At 51.5% G+C, this 20,209-nt stretch overlaps 1 protein-coding gene across 1 annotated transcript in view; it reads left to right on the top strand.

Annotated features, from left to right (window-relative positions):
* Positions 1–71: 71 nt before the first annotated feature.
* The window catches only part of LOC121445722 (cadherin-related family member 2-like), a gene marked incomplete at its 5' end in the record, with an annotated part of 23,934 nt that continues 3,796 nt past the window's right edge, over positions 72–20,209 (top strand). The window contains 24 exons of the mRNA XM_041647868.1: positions 72–125; positions 1,063–1,152; positions 2,630–2,719; positions 3,334–3,459; positions 3,591–3,737; positions 3,821–3,896; positions 3,988–4,103; positions 4,193–4,426; positions 5,292–5,447; positions 5,529–5,690; positions 5,961–6,022; positions 6,638–6,881; positions 9,770–10,009; positions 11,480–11,549; positions 11,824–12,429; positions 13,415–13,486; positions 13,892–13,941; positions 16,201–16,349; positions 16,507–16,615; positions 18,980–19,068; positions 19,459–19,527; positions 19,616–19,693; positions 19,783–19,843; positions 19,921–20,045. Of these exons, the coding sequence (XP_041503802.1) occupies positions 72–125; positions 1,063–1,152; positions 2,630–2,719; positions 3,334–3,459; positions 3,591–3,737; positions 3,821–3,896; positions 3,988–4,103; positions 4,193–4,426; positions 5,292–5,447; positions 5,529–5,690; positions 5,961–6,022; positions 6,638–6,881; positions 9,770–10,009; positions 11,480–11,549; positions 11,824–12,429; positions 13,415–13,486; positions 13,892–13,941; positions 16,201–16,349; positions 16,507–16,615; positions 18,980–19,068; positions 19,459–19,527; positions 19,616–19,693; positions 19,783–19,843; positions 19,921–20,045 (3,275 nt within the window). The remainder of the gene's footprint in view (positions 126–1,062; positions 1,153–2,629; positions 2,720–3,333; positions 3,460–3,590; positions 3,738–3,820; positions 3,897–3,987; positions 4,104–4,192; positions 4,427–5,291; positions 5,448–5,528; positions 5,691–5,960; positions 6,023–6,637; positions 6,882–9,769; positions 10,010–11,479; positions 11,550–11,823; positions 12,430–13,414; positions 13,487–13,891; positions 13,942–16,200; positions 16,350–16,506; positions 16,616–18,979; positions 19,069–19,458; positions 19,528–19,615; positions 19,694–19,782; positions 19,844–19,920; positions 20,046–20,209) is intronic.

Here is a 20,209-nt window from a genome sequence, read left to right as displayed (position 1 = left end):
TTAGAGCCAGAGTCCTGGGAGCACGGCTGGGATCTCACACTGACAGCAGCCTCTTCTCCTTGCTGCTCCAGACTCTCCGTTCCTTCCAGATCACCATCTCCGTAAATGACAATCACAACACTGCAGTGAGTTGAAAGGAGAGAGGGGAGGGGGTGGTCGGAGGGTGGGACAAACAAGGTCTCAAGTGTCCACTTCTGATCATGTGTCTGTTTCAGGCAAGCAGAGAGTACCCCAGCTGATAATACTTCAGTGTTGATTACTTTCAAAATTGTGTGTTCACCTTGTCAATTTATAAAATTACAGTGTGGGTTTATATTAATATAAGTAGTGATTTAAAATGTTTTGTTTTTATTCTATGTGTGTGAATGCTTTGTTTGAGTATAAGCCTGTCACCGTGTGCATGCCTGCTGCCTGCAGAGGTCAGAAGAGGGAATTGGGTCCTCGGGGACCAGAGAACCAGGGTGCTGGGTACTGACCCTGGTCCTCTAGAGGAGCAACAGTGGTCTTAACCTCTGAGTTATCCCTCTAGGCTACGTGTCTATTGTCTTTCCAAATCTCTATATACCCCTTTTTTCTTTCTTTCTCTGAATGGCACCCCCAGCCCTCCTCTTCCTCCCCCTTCTTCTTCTTCTTGTTAAAGTCAGGCGTAGTGGTGCATATCTGTACTCTTAGTGTTTGGGAGGTGGAGGCAGGAGGATCCAGAGTTCAAGTCCATCTTTGGCTACATAGTGTGTCTAAGGCTAGGCGAGGCTGTGTCTAAACGACGTAAAAAGAGGAGAGCTGTTGTCAGTTCACAGTTTGGCTCAGTGCCAAGGGCTGCATCTTGTGATGGACATCTCGTTAGCAGTCATATGGAGCATGCCTGCAGCTTCACATTTGACTAATTTAGAACACACAAATATACTCTAGTGCACATGCCCATACATGAAGGTGGTAGAGGGAGGATGGGGAGGAGTGTACATCCAGGAGAGAGGTAGCAGAGTTCTGCATGGTGTCCCCCCAGCAGTCTTCTGGCATCTTAAACCCCATTTTCTGGCCTCACCTGGGCTTTCTCATCTGCAGGTGACTAAGGAGCTACGCGTGATTGTGGATGACAGAAATGATAACGTACCTGTTTTTCAGGGTTCTGAATTCTCCACCAGCATCAATGAGGTATTCACAGTCTTTGTGGGACAGGGCATGGGGAGGGCATCTGGGAGTGTAGCATCCGTCTCGGGAGCTCCGTGAATGACATGTGTGTGAGGCCGAGTGATGGGGACACAGTTTACAAGCATCTCGGATTCTTTCAGTCGGAAAAGGAAGCAGAGGGAGCCATGTTTCTCATGGTTCTGGAAAACTAGGGGTCAGCTGGTTAGATGGTCACCCTCTCTCTGTCGTCTCTACTTCCCTTGCTGCCTCTGTCCTGAGGTGTGGAGGGGCAGCTCCGGCTCCAAGCTAACACCTCACCACCTCTGCGGCTTCAACAGGAAGACCAGCCATTTCTGTTTCCACAGGCACAGACCTGACTTTCAGCTACTCTCTCTGTGCCAAGTGTTCCTCCTAGAAGCAGTTCGGAGGTCTGGAACGGCTGCTCTGTGCTGTGGCCCTTTCCTCAGCCAGACTCCTTCACTTTAACTGTTTTCACTGGAGGTTCCCAGGACCGCCTTTACTAACAAAGTGTTGTCTCCGAATCCCCAGACCACGTGGTTGGGAAGACCTTTAAAGTGGGGTCAGGCATAGGATCCGCCTGACAGGCCCCACCCAGCACCCACGTGCTGGGCGCTGTTCTGGGTCCTCACCCCACCTGGTGAGCAAGCCTCCCCTGGGTGTGATGCGCCAGGTGTCACAGTCTAGAGCACAGGTGGGGAAAACAAACTGCAAGGGACAGTTCAGAGACGTGAAACTCCAAAAATGACAAGACAGGGAAGAGTGGAAGAAAGTTCCCCACAGGAGGGGCTGCTTCTGGCTTCGAGTAGGCGACTTCCAGAGAGAGACCTGGATACCAAGGGGCCTACCAGGGGATCTCCAGGGAAGAGATGTTCCAGGTTGGGAAACAGCACGTGCAAAGGTCCTCAGGTAGTGATAAGGCTGGCTGACCTCAGAGGCTGGAAGGCAGAGGCCGGGGAGGGGCAGAGACAGGTAGCCACCTGACTTTTGAGGGCCACCGAAACAGTTTGGACCACATTCTGGGAAGAATGGGGGAACTTTCAGAAGCCAAGAGTGAGGAAGTTTGATTCAGGCTGTGGCTAAAGGGAGCACATGGGATACTGTGCAGTCAGGCTGGGTTCTAGAATGGTTTTTTACTTATGGTCTTGAGAGTCTGTATAAACCAGCTCTGGGGATATGAGGCTGTGTAGGGGAGGGTTTTCCAGGGCAGGGCAGGGTTATTTGGGAGAAGGGGGTCCTGTTGCCTGCCCCATCTTTTTTTTTTTCTCGAGAAAAAGTTTCTCTGTGTAGCCCTGGCTTTCTTGGAACTGACTCTGTAGACCAGGCTAGCCTCAAACTCAGAGATCTGCCTGCCTCTGCCTTCTGAGTACTGGGATTAAAGACATGTGCTGCCTGTTCCATTTGAACTGTCTGATGTCCCCCTGAAGGCCCAACCCGGGGTTGGTATAGGATGGACACACAGGTGAAAAGTCCCTTTTTACAGACCCTGCCAGTCGGCTCTGTGGTATTCTCTGTGGTGGCTAAGGACGAGGACTCCGGGACCGCCGGTATAGTGAGGTACTTCATAGAGAAGGTGAGTGTGAGAGTCCCCGGGGAATCCAGGTGGGAGCTGGCCTCACCGAGCCTCATGTCCACCAGGGGGCAGCATCTTCACAGGCAATCATAGCTCTGGTTTCCCGGGCTTTTCTCTGACCACCCTCGGCTTGCTTCCCTAACCCCCTCCACTCCTCCAGCCCACCTCACCCACCACCACCTCAGGAAAGTCTCACTTTGTCCAGTTGCTGCCGAAGAAGGGTCCAATCCTTGCTCCCACCCCCTTCAACAGCCCGGTCAAGACCTCTCACAGGCTGAAGCATTCACAGCTCCGGGAGAGCTCAAGACAGAGAGGGCCTGGGTCTAGCCCAAGCTCACCCAGACAATAGAAGCACATGTGTTCTGTGAAGGCCAGTTTGCTAGTGACCCCACCATTCCTGAATGCCAACAAAAAACTTACTTCCAACCCACCGAAGTGATCATACCAGCCAAGGGGAGAAACCGGGGCTCAGCGATTACATGACCCTGAAACATATGCATTCCTGGCCAATGGTAGAGCCAGGCTTTGACCCTCTGTCTCTCAGTGTAGGATTCGTGAGGAGTGAGGGGCAGTGGTATCCAGAGCTGGCCTCACCTGAATGTTCTCTGTCACAGGTCATTCCCAGCACCGACGACAGCAAGAATCTTTTCCGTATCCTGGACAATGGCTCCATTGTGTTGAATGGCAGCCTCAACTACAACAGCAAGAGTGCCTTCTACCAGCTGCAGCTGAAGGCCTGTGTGAGTGGGGCCGGAGGCAGAGCTGGGGGCCCAGGGAGTGTGGGCAGAGCTAGGAGCCTCTGGGGTGTAGGCAGAGCTGGGGGTCTCAGGGTTGTGGCACAGACTCGCGGGAGGCCTCTTCTTGCCCACAGGACTCAGGTGGCATGTTGAATGATGAACAAAAGATCCAATGCTCCCAGCCAGTCTTCCTGTCCATTTCAGTGCTTGATGAACCAGACCTGGATCCCCAGTTTGTCCGGGAATTTTACTCAGCCTCTGTGGCTGAGGATGCGGTCTTGGTATGTGCTGGGGCTGGGAGGGGGCTGGGTAGTGGTGAGTGTCTAAGCAAAGGGTCACAGGCTTTCATCAAGCCTCCTTCCAGGGAACCTCGGTGCTGAAGGTGGAGGCAGTGGATGGCGACAAAGGCATCAATGACATTGTGACCTACAACATCACCAGTGAGAACCGGGGTATCCCCCAGAGAGGGCTGGGGTGAGGGTGGGGTGATCAGATCCCCTGGAGCAGCTGCTGCAAGTGCTTCCCTATTAGATTCCACAAGGTCCGGGTGGTTCAGCATTGGGGAAGATGGGGTCATCAAGGTCAGCGGACCCCTGGACAGAGAGCAGCTGCTGAATGAAAACGAAGAGGTACAGATACAAGTGACGGTGAGTACGGCTCCTCTTCTCTGGCCCTTGACCTTTGAGCTCACTCTCTAAGCACTGTTCTACCCTCTGGCTTCTGTTTTGTACCTCAGGCCACCGAGAAGAATCTTAACATCCATGAGCAAGAGGCCAGCGCAAGCATATGGGTCACAATAAGGGTGACCGATGTCAATGACCACAAGCCAGAATTTTACAACTGCAGCCTCCCCGACTGCTCCTTTAGCCCCCAAGAGGCTCAAGTCAACTTTGTAGGCTACGTGGATGAGCATACCTCTGCCCGAATCCCCATTGATGACCTGACCATGGTGGCCTACGACCCAGACCAGGCAGGTGCACAGGGCGGGGGAGGGGCACTGGTGGAGGAAGGATGGGGGGCTCACAGATGGGAGAAGGGAGTGGCAGAGGGGGAAAGAGAGTGGGTGATGAGTGGAACCCAGATGAGCAGTGGATTGCAGAGCACGTGGCAGGGTGATGAGTGGGGTTCACGGGGAACGAAGGCAGAAACGTGGTGGTAATGACGGTGGCCCCAGTCCGTGTGTGTGCAAAGCGGAGGCTGTTGCGCACTGTTTGGCAGGGTTCAGGGGAATGCTGGGTGGCATGAGCAGAAGCAGCATGGAGTGGAGGTTGGTGTTAGGTGCTAGGCAACAGTGGGCGGCTCTGGGCAGCCTGTGGTTTGGGGAAGAAGGGAGCGGTAGGCAAGGGTGGCTGGAACGTTTAAAGGGGTCCGAGTGATTAACTGGGAAGGGACCACCACAGAGGTGGTCCTAGTGATGGGTGAGACCATGGCTTGACGGGATTGGGTGATGTGGAGTTGAGTGGAGTTGGCCAGGTGGTGACATGAGGCTGGTGGGGGTGTGAAGCCGGTGGCCAGTGCTGGAGGGAACAGGCCTGGACGGGTGTGGGTGGCGAGTGATGGTGGGTAAGGAAGGTTGATGGTTGATTATGGGTGCGGGGTGAGTGTGGCTTTTCCTTCCAGCCCTGGAGACCCACAGTGCCCAGGGCAGTCCTCTGAGACTGCGTCCATAGAGCTGAATAGCCGGTCCAACTTCTCTTGCCTGGATTATTGTCTCTGCCTTTTCTGACTCCCCTTGTGGGTCTCACTGAGGCAGAGTTTCTGCAGAAGGCCTGAGCTTGGAGGTTGGGTAAGCAGTTGCAAGGGGTCAATCTTTACTGTACCACCCTCCTTTACAGGGCGATAATGGTACCTTCCTGCTGTCAGTGGAGGGCGAAGATGCTGAAGCCTTCAGCGTGTCCCCAGAGCGAGCAGCGGGGTCTGTCAGTGTGCAGGTAGTGGTGAGAAACTCAGCGCTGGTGGACTATGAGAAGAAGAAAGTGATGGAGGTGCAGGTATGGCTCACCAAGATGTTGTGGGGCTCAGAGGCCATAGCGATCAGGCCCCCGTATTGCCACTTGTTCTCCTGTCTGCAGGTTGTGGCCACTGACTCAGTCAGCAATAACTCCTCTGTTGCCACGGTGACCATCCATCTTAGAGACATTAATGACCACAGGCCCACGTTCTCTCAGAACTTGTACAAACTCACCGTGCCAGAGCACAGTCCAACAGGTTATGTGGTCACCAGCAGTATCAAGGTGAGTGATACTGGGTGGACCATGCTGGGAGGAAGATGATGAAAAAGGCCAATCTAAGACCGTCCCAGACTCTGTTCCATTCAATGCCATTGGGTCCCGGCAAGCACACGTACATGTACGAGTGTACCTGGGTGTGTGGAGTGTCTGGTGTGAATGCAGATGTGCAGTGAGCCTTTGGAGTCAGGGCGCACAACAAACAGCCTTAGCGAATGAGCTGTGTGCTGCCACAGAGGGCCCTGTCTCCAGTGTCCTGCCATCTTTGCCCCACAGGCTACAGACCCAGATATGGGTGAATGGGGTCGGATCACCTACAGTCTGCTTGCTGGAAATGGGTAAGCTCTCAAGACGTGCGGGGGGGGGGGGGTATGGGAGGGTGGGGCTCTTCTCTACCTCCCCATGGGGCTAGAGCTGCAGAGTGCAGAGCAGAGCAGCCCACAAAAGCACAAAGTGCTTGGTTGTGTGTCCATTCCAGAAAAATTATTTTAAAAAAATGGTTCATTTTCTGTGACTATAATAAAATGCCCGAGGCAGGGTACTTTATAAAGAGAAAGTTTTATTTAGTTCCGGAGGCCCAGAGGCATGGGATGCCATCCACTGTGCCATGTGAGGACTTCATAGTATCTTAAATCATGTGGTGGGACCCTGTATGGGGTGGAAAGTTCATATGACAAGAAAGGAACTCAGAGGAAGGGAAGGGGCTAGGGTCAACCTCCCAAAAGGCCCCATCTCACAGAGGCCCCTATACCTCCTAACATCATTCCACACCGTGGACCAAGTGTCCCACACCTGGAGGCTTTGGGGTACTCACAGCGTGACCAGCCCACAGTCAGAAGTCCCTTGGAAATACGGCACAAGATTCATTCAAGGCTGTGTTATCATTTATCTGAAGTTCAAATGTAAGTGCATGACCTGTCTTTTTATTGGCTAAATCCGGTCACTCTGAGCAGAGATGACCTGTTTGAGGTGGATCCAAACTCAGGCAACGTGACCGTGAAAAATGGCACGGGGCTGGACCGGGAGAAGCAGGCGGTGTACTACCTCACACTGCAGGCCACGGACGGCGGGAACCAGTCTGGCACTACCACACTACAGATCACCCTGCTGGATATTAATGACAACACACCTGTGGTCCGAGGCTCCTACAACGTCTTTGTGCCAGAGGGGGACAGCGATGTCTCTGTGACCATCCAGGTGAGAGCCACCTTGGACCTGGTGGGGAAGTGGGGGAGGGGTCCGTGCTGGCCCTGTATGAAGTCTGAGCTCTACTGTGTGGCTCTGAGGAAGTTACTCAGTCTCTCTGGGCTCCTATTTCCTCTTAGAAAATGAAAGGTCATAGTCCTTATTCACAGGGTCAGCGGGGCGTGAGATAATGGGCCTGAGGAACTCTGCAGAGGCCTGGCATGGAATAGGCCTCACAGACTAATTGCCCTTTAATTCCCCACTCATCCCAAATAGATTTGATGTGGCTTACATAAAAGGTAAGATCCAAGCCAGCATGGTGGGGCATACCCCAGCATTCAGGAGGCAGAGGCAAAGGCAGAGGGATCTCTGAGTTTGAGGCCAGCCTGGTCCACAGAGCGAGTTCCAAGATAGTCAGGGCTACAAAGACAAAGCCTATTTTGAGAAAAACAAAACAAACACAAAGCCCAAGATCCAAACAGAGAACGAATAATAAAAAAATGGGTGGTGTTATTAAAGGTCCAAAGGCAGCAATAAGATCCAGAACCCAGCCGGGCAGTGGTGGCGCACGCCTTTAATCCCAGCACTCGGGAGGCAGAGGCAGGTGGATCTCTGTGAGTTCGAGACCAGCATGGTCTACAGAGCTAGTTCCAGGACAGGCTCCAAAGCCACAGAGAAACCCTGTCTTGAAAAACAAACAAACAAACAAAGAAAAAACAAAAAAAGACCCAGAACCCAAAGAACACAGTTGGAACACAGCCCCTGGGAGCCGAAGCTGAAAGCAGACATCTCAGCGGCCAGCTTATCAGGGTCACATGGTAAAACCCCAGTCATGGCTCCAGAGATGCACGGGGAGCCCTCCACCCTACATGGTGCGAGACTGAGAATCTCTCCATCAGGATGACCCAGATGGACCCTTGTGAGAAGGCTCCTCAGAAGGCCATCTCTCGGCCTTAGTCCCTCTATCGCTCAGGGACTGAGGCTCCCTGCAGATGTTCCGAGGTCAAGCCTTTCTGTGGTTGCACAGTTGGCCAGCGGGGCGGGCCCGAGTCCTGATCTCAGTGGACTTGCTCCTTCTGGCCCTGGCCTTTAAGAGTCTCGTGGGAGAAACATTTGTGATTGCCAGAACTGTGGCACCTTTATAGAGGCAGAGGAGTGCTTGGCCGATTAAGTGGCCAAGTCCGGAGGCCCTTCATGGGGACAGATAGGCTGTGCCTTTGGAAGAGCCATCTCTGGCTGCTTACGAAGGATGCATTTACTGAGCGAGACCCAACAGAGCCGAAGCGAAGGCAATGATGTAGGGTGAGCAGGGCGGAAAGACAAGGAATAGCTCCCATCCCAGCCCCTGCTGAGTCCTCTGCTGAACCCCAATGCTCAGAGGCAAATCCGCTCTGTCCTCTGTTCCTGGGCCTCCTGCTAAGCAAGTCACAGACCTTTGCTGATGGTGTTGTCTGTGCTGTCAAAGGGAGCAGGGGTGACAGCGTGGCTGGGAGTCAGGTGGAAGACCTCAGGTCAAGATTGGGTCACGAAGAGCATGCGCCCTCTGTGCAGGCTCATTCCAGTGTAGTTCCGCATGCTTGGGGCCCGGACAAGACAAGCATGCATTTGTACACACACACACACACCCTTGGTATGAAGAATGAGCTGTGGAAAAAGTACAGCACTGTAGCCAGATGTGGTAATGCACACTTTGATTTTGATTTCACCTTTGAAAAGCAGCGGCAGGCAGATCTCTGTGAGTTCCAGGCCAGTCAGGGATACATAATGAGACCCTGTTTCAAAAATTTTGGGTGGGGAGCGGGAGGGTTGGTTCAGCAGTTAAGTGCACTGTCTGCTCTTGGAGAGGACCCAGTATCCCCATGGTGGCTCACAACTGTTTTTTACTCCAGTTTCAGGGGTCTGATGCCCTTTTTTGGCTTCTGTGAGCACTGTACCTAAATGCTACACTTACATATGTGGAGGCAAAACATTCACACATATAAAATAAAAAAAATATTTTCATCTTTAAAAATGAAATATATATAGTACTGGGCTAGGGATGTAATTCAGTTGGTGGGGGCTTGCCTAGCCTGCGCAAAAGCACTGGGTTCTGTTCCTGATACCACATAGACAGGATGGTGCGTCAGTGCATGCCTGAAGTCCCAGGCCTCTGAGTGTGGAGGCAGGAGGATCAGAAGCTTGAAGTCATCCTTGGCTACATACTGAGTGTGAGGTCAGCTTGGGCTACATAAGACCATGTCTCAAAATAAATAACACACTGTGTGTGTGTGTATGTGTATGTGTGTGTGTGTATGTGTGTGTGAATAGAAAGACAGACACACAGAGAGAAATAGAAATAATACATGCTGCAGCAATCATGGGAAATCAGCCATTTTTTTGGTTTCACACTTTTTTTTTTTTTTTTTTTTGGTTTTTTGGTTTTTCGAGACAGGGTTTCTCTGTGGTTTTGGAGCCTGTCCTGGAACTATCTCTTGTAGACCAGGCTGGTCTCGAACTCACAGAGATTCGCCTGCCTCTGCCTCCCGAGTGCTGGGATTAAAGGCATGCGCCACCACCGCCCGGCTTGGTTTCACACTTTTACATTTAAAAAGAAATGTCAAGTCTCTGTATATGCCCCCATTCCCCTTTCTGTAGCGTCAGCTTTATGGGAACCTCCTCTTCAGATCTCTTCCCAGGGTCTAGCTCAGGCCCAGATTTGCAACATACATGTAGCAGTAATCTGGGAGATGGAACACGCTCAAGGCTGAGGCTGAGAGCTCCTGCTGGCTGTATCCCATATCTCAGCAGGGTGCCATGGCCTGTCTCCCCCTGGTTCCAGCCAATGGCAACTTAGGCCAGGGTGGGAGAGAGGGGTGAGCCTGAGCCCGAGATACCTGATTCACGACCAACTGTGTTCACAGGCCTATGATGATGACCAGCCAGATACTAACAACAGCCGCCTGCTCTTCAGCCTGCTGCCTGGGCCCTATAGCCAGAACTTCTCCATAGACCCTGACACAGGAGTCCTCAGGAATCTGGAGCCCCTGGATCGAGAGGACATTGACCCTGCCCTGGAGGGTCAAATTGTACTAACTGTGCGTGTGGCTGACTGCGGCGAACCTCCCCGCAGCACTGATGTCAATGTCACCATCACTGTGGAGGTAAGGCAGTGTGCTCTCACCCAGCCTAGCTCCCTGGTTCTAGCACACATCACACTTCCTGCCTTGTACAGCATGGTAAATGAGAGGCTGAGAACTCAGCCGGGCAGACCTTGCCAATCCTAGCCCTTAAGTCAGAAAGACGAGGGGTGAAATCAACATGAATGAAGGGAGACGTTCTGAAGGGGTCGTCACCCAGGGAGGTTGCTCAATGCCCAGTCTTGCCTGGAACCCTCCTGACTAACACCAAGCCAAGACTAAAGGCAGATGAAGCAGGCTCCAACTGTGTCTCCTCCACAAGAGATAGGGATGATGACAACCATTTTATTAAGAAAGCAGGGGCCAAGCATGGTGGTGCACACCTATGATCTCAATACCTGAGAGACTAAGGCAGGGTAACTGAGGTTTTAGTCCATCTTGGGATACACAGTGGACCTTGTCACCTCAGTGAAGACACGGAATAGATTTAAGACTTGCTGGCATCCTGAGGACATTGTAGAACACTAAAGGAAAAATGAAGAATTTCACCTCCTGAAGTGGAGGGGTTCCTTTGCCCCGGAGAGCGTCATATTCTTGTTGTGTCAGAGGCTGCCCCTGCTTTCAGACGAGGACACTGAAGCCAGAGCCACAGGAGAGGCAGAGCAGGAATAGACTCAGAGCTGATGTCTTAGCCACTTCCGTGTGAGTCAGGATGACCATGAGAATTCAGCAACCTTGTGCAAGAAATCAGTGATGTGTGTCTGAGGAGTCCCCATCAGACCAAGCACCTCAGCCAGCAGAGGCCCCTTCTGCACTTCCAGAAGGATTTGGATTACATGATGATAGCTCTATCTCAGAAAAAGACAAAGGAGAAGGATGGCAAGAAGGAGAGAAGGAGGAGAGAGGGGATAGAGAAAGACAAAAGGAAGGGAAAGATCGGGGAGGAAGAGTAGGGAAGGCGCACCTTATCGAAGGACTAGGTTCTGTTCCCAGGTCTGCATTCTGTGGTTATGCAGAGAAAACTGACCATCAAAGCTTGCATGTATGCCAGCAATTAAGAAGGGCTGGAGCACCCAGAGCATCTCCCCAGTACAGGACAACACAGGGAGAAGATGGGATGCAGGGCTCCGGCAGTACATGGTAGGCAAGGTCAGAAAGCATCAGGTGTCCAGGGCTTCAGATTCCAGTTCAGACTGGGCACAGAGCTGATGTCACAGGACTGAGAAAGGGGACCTCAGGATAAACCAGATGGGGACACAGCCAGGGACCTGTAATAGTTCTGGGAGGTGTAACTATGGTTCTGGGCTGAAGTCAGACAAACGGAAGGACCACTTCTTGACCTTCTCTGAAGGCTGTCGACAAATCTGGAGACTGAGGGTCACAGAATTGATGGCTCTATCTGTATAGAGGCATTACTGGCTTCTCAGATGGCTCTGGGGAGGGTGAACCTGGGGCTACGAGGTCCCTAGGACTCAGATCTGCCTCTCCCTTTAGGACATCAATGACAACCCGCCTATATTCAATCAGTCCTCCTATGAATTCTTTGTGAAGGAGAGGGATCCAGGTATGTGCCCTCTGGGCTGGTTTGGGCCCAGGGAGTTGAGCAATGGGCTGGCTGTACAGATGGCAGGGGATTACGTATCCTAGCACCTTGGGTACATGCAGGTGTCATCCTTTTGTGAAGCAACCCTTGGGGAAGGGTACACCAGAGCAGAGCCTCTTTACATCCCATCTCTGACACCAAATAGTAAGGCTCATGCTAACAGCTCCATTACAGGGCTAGCCGGAGTGCCCAAACTTGCACGACTGGTCCTCCAAGTTCTGTCCTTCGTACACAGGAGAGTTTGTGGGCACTGTGAAAGCCTGCGATGCTGACCAGACCGAAGCCAACAACCGCATCAGCTTCAGCCTGTCTGGGACTGGTGTCAGCAACTTTATTGTCCGAGGCAATGTGCTGGCTCAAGGGTGTGCCGAGGGGTCCATCTGGCTGCTCCCTGATGTGAGCCTCGATTACGAAGCACAGAAATTCTTCAATCTGACAGTGAGCGCCGAGAACCCAGGCCCCCAGGACTTCAATTCCACAGCAAATGTCATGGTAACTGTGGTGGATGTGAATGATGAACCACCTACGCTGGTTGCAGCCTCACTCCAGGCCATATCTGTGGCTGAGAATGGCTCCCAGTATGGCCAGGTAGCTCAGGTGAAAGCCCAGGATGTGGACACTGCGGCCTTGCTGAGCATAGAGCTAGTGGACGTCCTCTGCACCAAGGATAACGTTGACGTGGGCAGCGTGTGCCACGGCTGGTTCTCTGTGGATTCCAACGGCTCCGTGTACGTCAATCAGAGTGAGGCCATCGATTATGAGGCTTGTCATCTGGTCACACTGGTCGTGCGGGCACATGACCTCACCACAGATTCCGGCTTTGAAGCATACAGCAGCAATGGTGAGAGGGCCTGCAGGGCTGCAGCTTAGGGTGCAGGGACCCACATCAACTCTTGTCAGCTGTGTCACTGGCCATGTGCTCTTGGGGATTCTGTTCTCCATCTGTTCGGGGGAGGGGTGGCCAAGAGGCAGGTTGTGGAGAGTGTTTAGTGGGGTGCCTGGAAGCACCGGCTGAAGGCTGCCATTGGTGAAACAGTACACAGGAGACAGCACCCCGGAGCCAGCTGCAGCCGCATCTACCTCCACACGGGCACAAGGGCCATGTTAACAGTGAGCACAGCACGGAACTGTGCCAGACACCTTAGGGAATTTGCTCATTTCATTCCTGTACAGTTCATGAGCTAGTCATGCCCAGGCATCTTAAAGATGGAGCAGCCAAGGCAAAGAGTGGGTAGGAGTTTTTTTATTTTGTGTGTTGAGACAGGGTCTCACTCTGTGGCCCGGGCTGGCCTCAAATTTATAATCCTCCTGCATCAGTCTCTCAAGTGCTGAGATTTATAGTTGTGTGTCAGAGTGAGTGTTTAAATGACTGACATTAAAATTGTGCATCACACTTAGATATTAATATAGAAAAACATGCATAATATTTCCACCACATACACCCCCCCCTCACACCTCCACCCACCCCACACTTACTTTTAGGTGTGTTGAGAATGGAGCCCCGGGTCTTTCTTATACCAGCTAAGTTATGCTGCTACTGAATGACACCCATCCATGTATAAAATGCCTTGGTCAGCTGGGGAAGACCAAGACCACTCCTGGATTGCCACTCTTGCATAGCTCTGACCCGTTGTTTGTCCTCCATGAGGGTGGGGACCACATTAATGGACAGGAGATCTAGAGGAGACTGTGGAGACACCTGGGTGAGGAGCAAGGATGTGCAATGGGACAGGAAGAGCAGGGGCAGAGAAAGCCTGCTGAGACCCAGGCTCTTTGGGTGAGGACTTTGCTCAGAACTCTGACCCACATGATCTCATCCTCCTCAGGAAGCCTCCTCATCAACATCGAGGACAAGAACGACAACGCTCCCTATTTCCTGCCTGACCATCAGACCTTTGGTGAATGAGTGAAGCCACCATCTTCACCCTGTCCTACATCCACGCACCTCCTTACTTGGGATTACCCTTAGATACCCTCCCTCTCTCTCCCCAAGAAAAGCTCTCTAGGCGACAATGGGGTCCAGCCCACTTCTGCCCCAGCTTGAGGCTAGAAGGGACATCTGAGTCTTCATTACAGTTCTGGATCAGCTGTTGGCTGGCTCTAAGGCAGGCCTTTCCTCTCCGAGCCTCGATCTCCCTATATGTACAATGGGGACGGATGCCTTGCCTACAACAGCCTCAGGAACAGTGGCAATGGCCACTGTTGTAGAGGGATTGGGGCCGGGCTTGTGGTGTGGACTCAGCAGTGCAGGGCCAGGTGGCGCTGTCCCCGCTGTGCTGACCTGTTCCTGCTCACATTTGCAGTGATCATCCCGGAGCTCGTGCTGCCCAGCCAGACGGTGGCTTATGTCCAGGTGAGTTGCCAGGTCTAGTCGTACCGGCCACAGTAACTGCAGCAGAGAGGACTAAGGCCTTCGGGACTCTCACCTGCCCCTAAGGTGTCTCAGCCCTAGATCTGATGGGCTCAGCACCGGCTGACACAAAACCTGAGCTGTAGCAGTGCTGGCCCAGTCGATGCGCCTCCATTCTGCTAATTGTTCAATTTAGTAGTCATAAAAATTTCATGACCAGAAATGCCATTTGTAAGCTAGATTTCCTGACGACGCCAGAATTCTCGAGTGCGATCGAGAACCCATAGCCGACTGTAAATTAAAAGGGTTTCTTCTGCTTAAATAGCTTCCTGAGCACAATTATAGCAATGCTTTCAATTTGTTACGGTGATGGATGTCAGCCGTGACTAGAAGGTGGCTAGGCCATGTGGGGTGAAGCCCTGGGGCTGGAACTGCCTTGCTTCTCTGGGATTAAGTTTCCTGTGTGTGTGTGTGTGTGTGTGTGTGTGTGTGTGTGTGGTGTGTGTTTCGAGACAGGGTCTGGCTTTGCAGCCTTGGCTATTTTGGATCTCACTATGTAGACCAGGCTTGGCCCAAATCTGCCTGCCTCTGCTTCTGTGGTACTGAGATTAAGCGAATAAGCCACTGTGCCCAGCTCAGTTTCCCTCTTTGATACGAGGCTGGTGGCTCCTGGCTAACACTACATGGATGATGTACCCCAGGCTTGGAATGACCTGGCCTTTCCCGTGCAGAGCTGAGGGTGTCCTCAGGACAGCGCTTCTCCTGGGACAGCAATTTTTCCTTCTAGGTTCTTTCAAAATTTAACACAGGGTGGGGGGAGCAGGAGTAGGGGAGAGAGAGAGAACTGGGATTGGTATGTAAAATTAAAAAAAAAGATTGTTAAAAGAAAAACCACAGTTAATCTCCAGTCCTTAGTCAACTGTTTGCCAATGTCCTGATTTAGTCATGGTTTTGAATTGTTTTCTTGTGTGTGTGTGTGTGTGTGTGTGTGTGTGTGTGTGTGTGCAGGTACACATGTGTGGGTGGGTGTACATGCTTGTGTATGTGTGTGTGGGTATGAATGTGTGTATACGTGTGTGTGTTTGTATCTGTGTATATGCATATTTGCATGTATGTGTTATGGGTAGTGTGCGTGGGTATGCATGTATACATGTGTGTATACATATATGTGTATCTGTGTATATAAACATATGCATGTATGTGATATGGGTAGTGTGTGTGTGTGTGTGTGCTAAAAACAATGTAGGACATTGTTCCTTAGGAGCTACTCTTTTTTTTTTTTTTTTGAGATAGGATCTCTGAGTGGCCTAGAGCTTGCCTAGTAGGTTGACAGGCCCCAGGGATGCACCCATCCCCACCTCCCCAGTGCTGGGATTACAAGCACATCCCATGGTATCTGGTCTGTTATGAGGGTTCTGGTTCACAAAAGTAGGTCAGGCCTTGTGCCTGCAGGGCGAGCGATTTACTGACTGAATCTCTTCTTGGTCAAACTGGTGTTTTTTAAAACTAACTCCTTTTCATAGCCTGAAGCCCTATGGACCTATTGCATTCGTGTGTGTGTGTGTGTGTGTGTGTGTGTGTGTGTGTGGTGTGTTTGAGACAGGGTTTCTCTGTGTAACAGTCTTGGCTGGCCTCAAACTCATAGAGATCTACCTGCCTCTGCCTTCTGAGTGCAGGGATTAAAAGCGTGCGCCACCACACCCAGCTCTCTGTTGCTTTCTTTTTAAAGGAATTAGAATGTTTGTCTCTCTTCTTTGTTCAGATTTGGTCCACTAGGGAATGTAGGCTCATATTAATCAGCCCCAAACGAGGGCTTTAAAGAGGATATACATGATAGGAGCTCAGAAGCTGAGCGTGGCTGTGTTTGGGAGTAGGTGTGTAGATGCTTGGCAGTCAGGTAGAGAAGAGTGAGGCAGGTTTCAGTATAGGAGGACTTTTGGTGGTGAGCAGTTATGTTGGGGTGCATGAGAAGGTCTTTGGGCAAATGTGGATGTACAGTGAACTTTGTCTTTTAAAAGCTTAGCCAGGTGTGGTGTAGACTTCTGTAGTCCCAGCACTTCTGAGGCAGAGGCAGGAGGATCACAGAAGGTTCAAGGCCATTTTGGCTTAAATAGTGAGTTCCAGGACAGTCAGGACTACGTAGTGAGACCCTATTAAAAAAATAAAAAATCCTGTGCTTTGAGTGGCGGCTGTGGCTTCCGGTCACTGTGGGAATGGAGAGGCCTTTCCCAGCCTTACTCCGATATTCACTCTTGCTCCCAGGCCAGAGATGAGGACTCACAAGACAATAAGATCATCGAATTCTCCATCCCGAGTGCAGATTTTGTCTCCAAGAACGGGGTCACCAGCCCTGTCCAGGTCTTCCGGATTACTCGCTCAGTGGAAGCGGACCTGTACACCGGCAACATCCAGTAATGTGGTGATGGATCCCTGGGTGGGTTGGGAGGGGAGGAGTGGGGAGCGCAGCCTCAGGCCGGGTCTCCACCCTAGTGTACGGGTTGATTTCCAGAGAGCGTGAGGACCCATGCTGGGTTACAGAATAAAGCTGTGTCTTGCCACCTCTCACAGGCTGGTGACCAACCTTGATTCCACTCTCCAAGGCACATACCAGGTGACAGTGCAGGCTGAGGACAAGCCTGTCGTGGGTCCTGCACTGAAAGCGCAGACCACTCTGAATGTAAGTATCATTCCTGCCTCCAGCCCCCGGTGTTATCGGCTAGTCCGTGTTTTTCTTTTTTTTTTTGTTATTATATTTTGTTGTTTTAAGACAGGGTCTTACTAATGTAGTTCTGGCTAGACTGGAGCCCCTATATAGACAAGGCTGGCCTTGAATTCACAGAGATCCATCTACCTCTGTCTCTTATGAGAGTAAAGGCATGCTTTGTTGAATTTTTATGCAGAATGTCTGTGAAATGGACCTGGAATCCTGTCGCTTGGGGACAAAAGCAGGGGGAACTTGAACTTGAGGCCAGCCTGAGTTATATAGCTAGACCTGCTCTCAAAACAACCAGGTGTAGGCGGGGAGCGCTGAGAGCAATCTCCTTCCGATCCCAAGCGGGAACACAAACATCCAGTCCCATAAAATCCATTGAAATGCTTTAAAGCCAGAGTTTGCATTGGCAGCACAGTCCCAAGAAGCCGCACTTTAAAATGACACAGCTTTTTTTTCTGCTGCTGTTGCCGAATCAGGAAATCTCTCTACAGCACGCCACCAACAAACAGCAAAAATCTGTGTTAAAGTTTCTCTCCCTTATTTTTAAGCCCTCTCAGGTTTTTAAGTGGATTTAGCCCCACGTTGGGCGCCATTCTGTTGAAATACGGAGCGGCGGGCTGTGTCCTGCCACCCGGCTAGCTTTACCCGAAATAATTACACGGAAACTGTATTCTTTTAAACACTGCCTGACCCATTAGTTTTAGTTTCTTATTGGCTAGCTTTTACATATTGATTTAACCCATTTCTATTAATCTGTGTAGCCCATGAGTTGGCTTACCAGGAATGATCTTAACCTGTGTCTGTCTGGAGTGGGAGAATCATGGCGACTCCCTGACTCAGCTTCTTTCTCCCAGCATTCCGTTCTGTTTACTCCGCCTACCTAAGGGTTGGCCTATCAAATGGGTCTAGGCAGTTTCTTTATTAATAAGAAATCACTCCCACATCAAGGCTGGCCTTGAATTCACAGAGATCCATCTACCTCTGTCTCTTATGAGAGTAAAGGCATGCTTTGTTGAATTTTTATGCAGAATGTCTGTGAAATGGACCTGGAATCCTGTCGCTTGGGGACAAAAGCAGGGGGAACTTGAACTTGAGGCCAGCCTGAGTTATATAGCTAGACCTGCTCTCAAAACAAATCATAACACACACACACACACACACACACACACACACACACGCACTCAGTCACACAAGGACTTCTAAGTAATGGGGACTTTACTGTTCTCATCCACACATCGGCGTGAAGAACAACAGGCATGTACACAGGAAGGAAATTCTCAGGACGTATTAGCCATGTGAAACACTGCATGAGCCTTCTGACAGCGCTACCCCTAGACCCAGACTCCCCTTATTCTTGTTGGGAAATTAAACCAGCTGTACTCTTCTAGGAAGGGTGTTTGTCAATCTCTACATGTGTTTACAAGACACACAGTGATTTAGGCAGCAAGCCCCCTTCCAGGGATGTTCCTGCAGACACAGGATGGTACCTCATCGTACAGGAGAGCCCCCGGTGGTGAGGAAGTCAGAAATGGCCAGGGTATGTGAGACAGCCACATGGACCACCACACAGACACTGGAACATGTAGAGTGAAGAGGAGAGATGCCTGAGAGAGACTGAGCAAGCAAAGACACGTAGGGACAGGGGCAACATGACCGCCAGGATTCTGAGCGTGTGGCTGAGGGAAACCATGTACGTGCTCGTGGGATTATTTTTTTAAATATTTATTTATTATGTATACAATATTCTGTCTGTGTGTATGCCTGCAGGCCAGAAGAGGGCACCAGTCCTCATTAGAGATGGTTGTGAGCCACCATGTGGTTGCTGGGAACCTTTGGACCTTTAGAAGAGCAGGCCATGCTCTTAACCGCCGAGCCATCTCTCCAGCCCCCTCATGGGATTATTTATAGGCAGAAAATTCCAAGATAAAATCTCGTGAAACTTTCATTGTGACAGCCTCTTTATAGTAAGACCCGGGATCTGAGGGCAAACGAGCCTGAGAGAGACTGAGCAAGCAAAGACACGTAGGGACAGGGGCAACATGACTGCCAGGATTCTGAGCGTGTGGCCGAGAGATTATTTATAGGCAGAAAATTCCAAGATAAAATCTCGTGAAACTTTCATTGTGACAGCCTCTCTATAGTAAGACCTGGATCTGAGGGTGAAAGAGCCTTTCTTTGTATTTGGGTCTGAATTCGGGTTGCAGGTGAGCACTGCACGCATGCTGTGACAGTGGCCGTGTGTCCTGAGAAACGCATGCTGTGGGTGATCTTGCGGTTGCCCTGTGTTTCTGATGTCTCCTCTCCATACCTGCTTCTACCCACCCCTAGCTCTTCACTGTGGACCAGAGCTACCGTGTGAGGTTACAGTTCTCCACCAACAAGGATGAAGTGGGTGCCCACGTGGAGGAGATTAAGGCGTAGGTCTGGGAAGTACAAGAAGGGACTATGGGAAGACCCTAAGGGGCTAGCCCTGGAGAACTAGACAAAGCAGCCCTCTACCCTGTCCCTGACCCATAAGTGAACTTGTCCCTATCTTCGATCCTGTGCCTGTACCCCGGGAGCCCATGCTCAGTCAAAGGTGGGATGGGTCATGCACAAAACTGCTGTGTGCAGTTGTGAAAGCCATGCCCTGGAGAAGAACAAGGGTCCCAGAAGAAAGGATTTCCGTTTCTAGTTTGGGCAGAGCTGTTAGTTCTTTAGTGAACACAGCCTTCCCTCCGTATGACTCCTGATTCCACTGGCGCAGGCCTGGCACTCCTGGGCTAAGGCCCCACTCCACATGTCTGTGATACCGGCATCTTTTGTAGGGCTCTCGTCCAGGCGACCAGGACCACTGTCTACGTTGTGACGATCCAGAACATAGACTCTGTGACTCGGTGAGAATCCCCAGGCCCAGTGGCTGGGCTGAAGCAAGGTAGTTGGCGAGGGTGTGGTGTTTCTGAGCTGTTCATGTGTCTATTCCAGGGCCCAAGTCCAGTCCTACCTTGATGCCTACTTTGTCTTCTCCAACGGGACAGCCCTGACACTTAACGAGCTGAATATGTGAGTGGAGTTGTCTGGGAGGGTGGGCAGGAGAAGCAGAACAAGAAGCCCCCAGGGGAGGTCAGTGACCCTTGGGCTTCCTGTGGCAGGATGATCCGGAGAGACCAGGATTCTCTGACTCAGCTGCTGGAACAGGGACTGGTGGTGGTGGTGAGTGCAGCAGACTGAGGTCATGGGTGGGGGAGGGACATGGATGCCACAGCCTCCTCACCCTCCCTCTTCTGCAGAGCTCCCAGGAGAGCCAGGAGTCTGATCAGCCGAAACTGCTCACCAGTGTCATCATAGGACTGGGGGTGGCCATGGTGCTGGTCCTGGTGATTTTGATCACTGCCCTCCTGTGTGTGCGGAAGAGGTACGATTTGCACTTCTCCCTTTGTCCCCAGCTGTCTCCTCGCCCGGATACCTAATGTATGTGGGGTGGGTAGGAAGAACTTGGGGTCAGGCATCAGGGGCATGAGCAAGACTGTGGGTGAGCCGCCTTCCCATTCTAGGCCTGTCTCCTTCCCAGCAGAATGG

Source organism: Microtus oregoni, unplaced genomic scaffold (genome assembly GCF_018167655.1).
Source record: "Microtus oregoni isolate MIOR12 unplaced genomic scaffold, Mior012 000395F_ref0000249, whole genome shotgun sequence".
Classification (NCBI taxonomy): domain Eukaryota; kingdom Metazoa; phylum Chordata; class Mammalia; order Rodentia; family Cricetidae; genus Microtus; species Microtus oregoni.
Note: the sequence above shows the minus strand (reverse complement) of the source record. Positions and strands in the feature narration are given on the sequence as shown.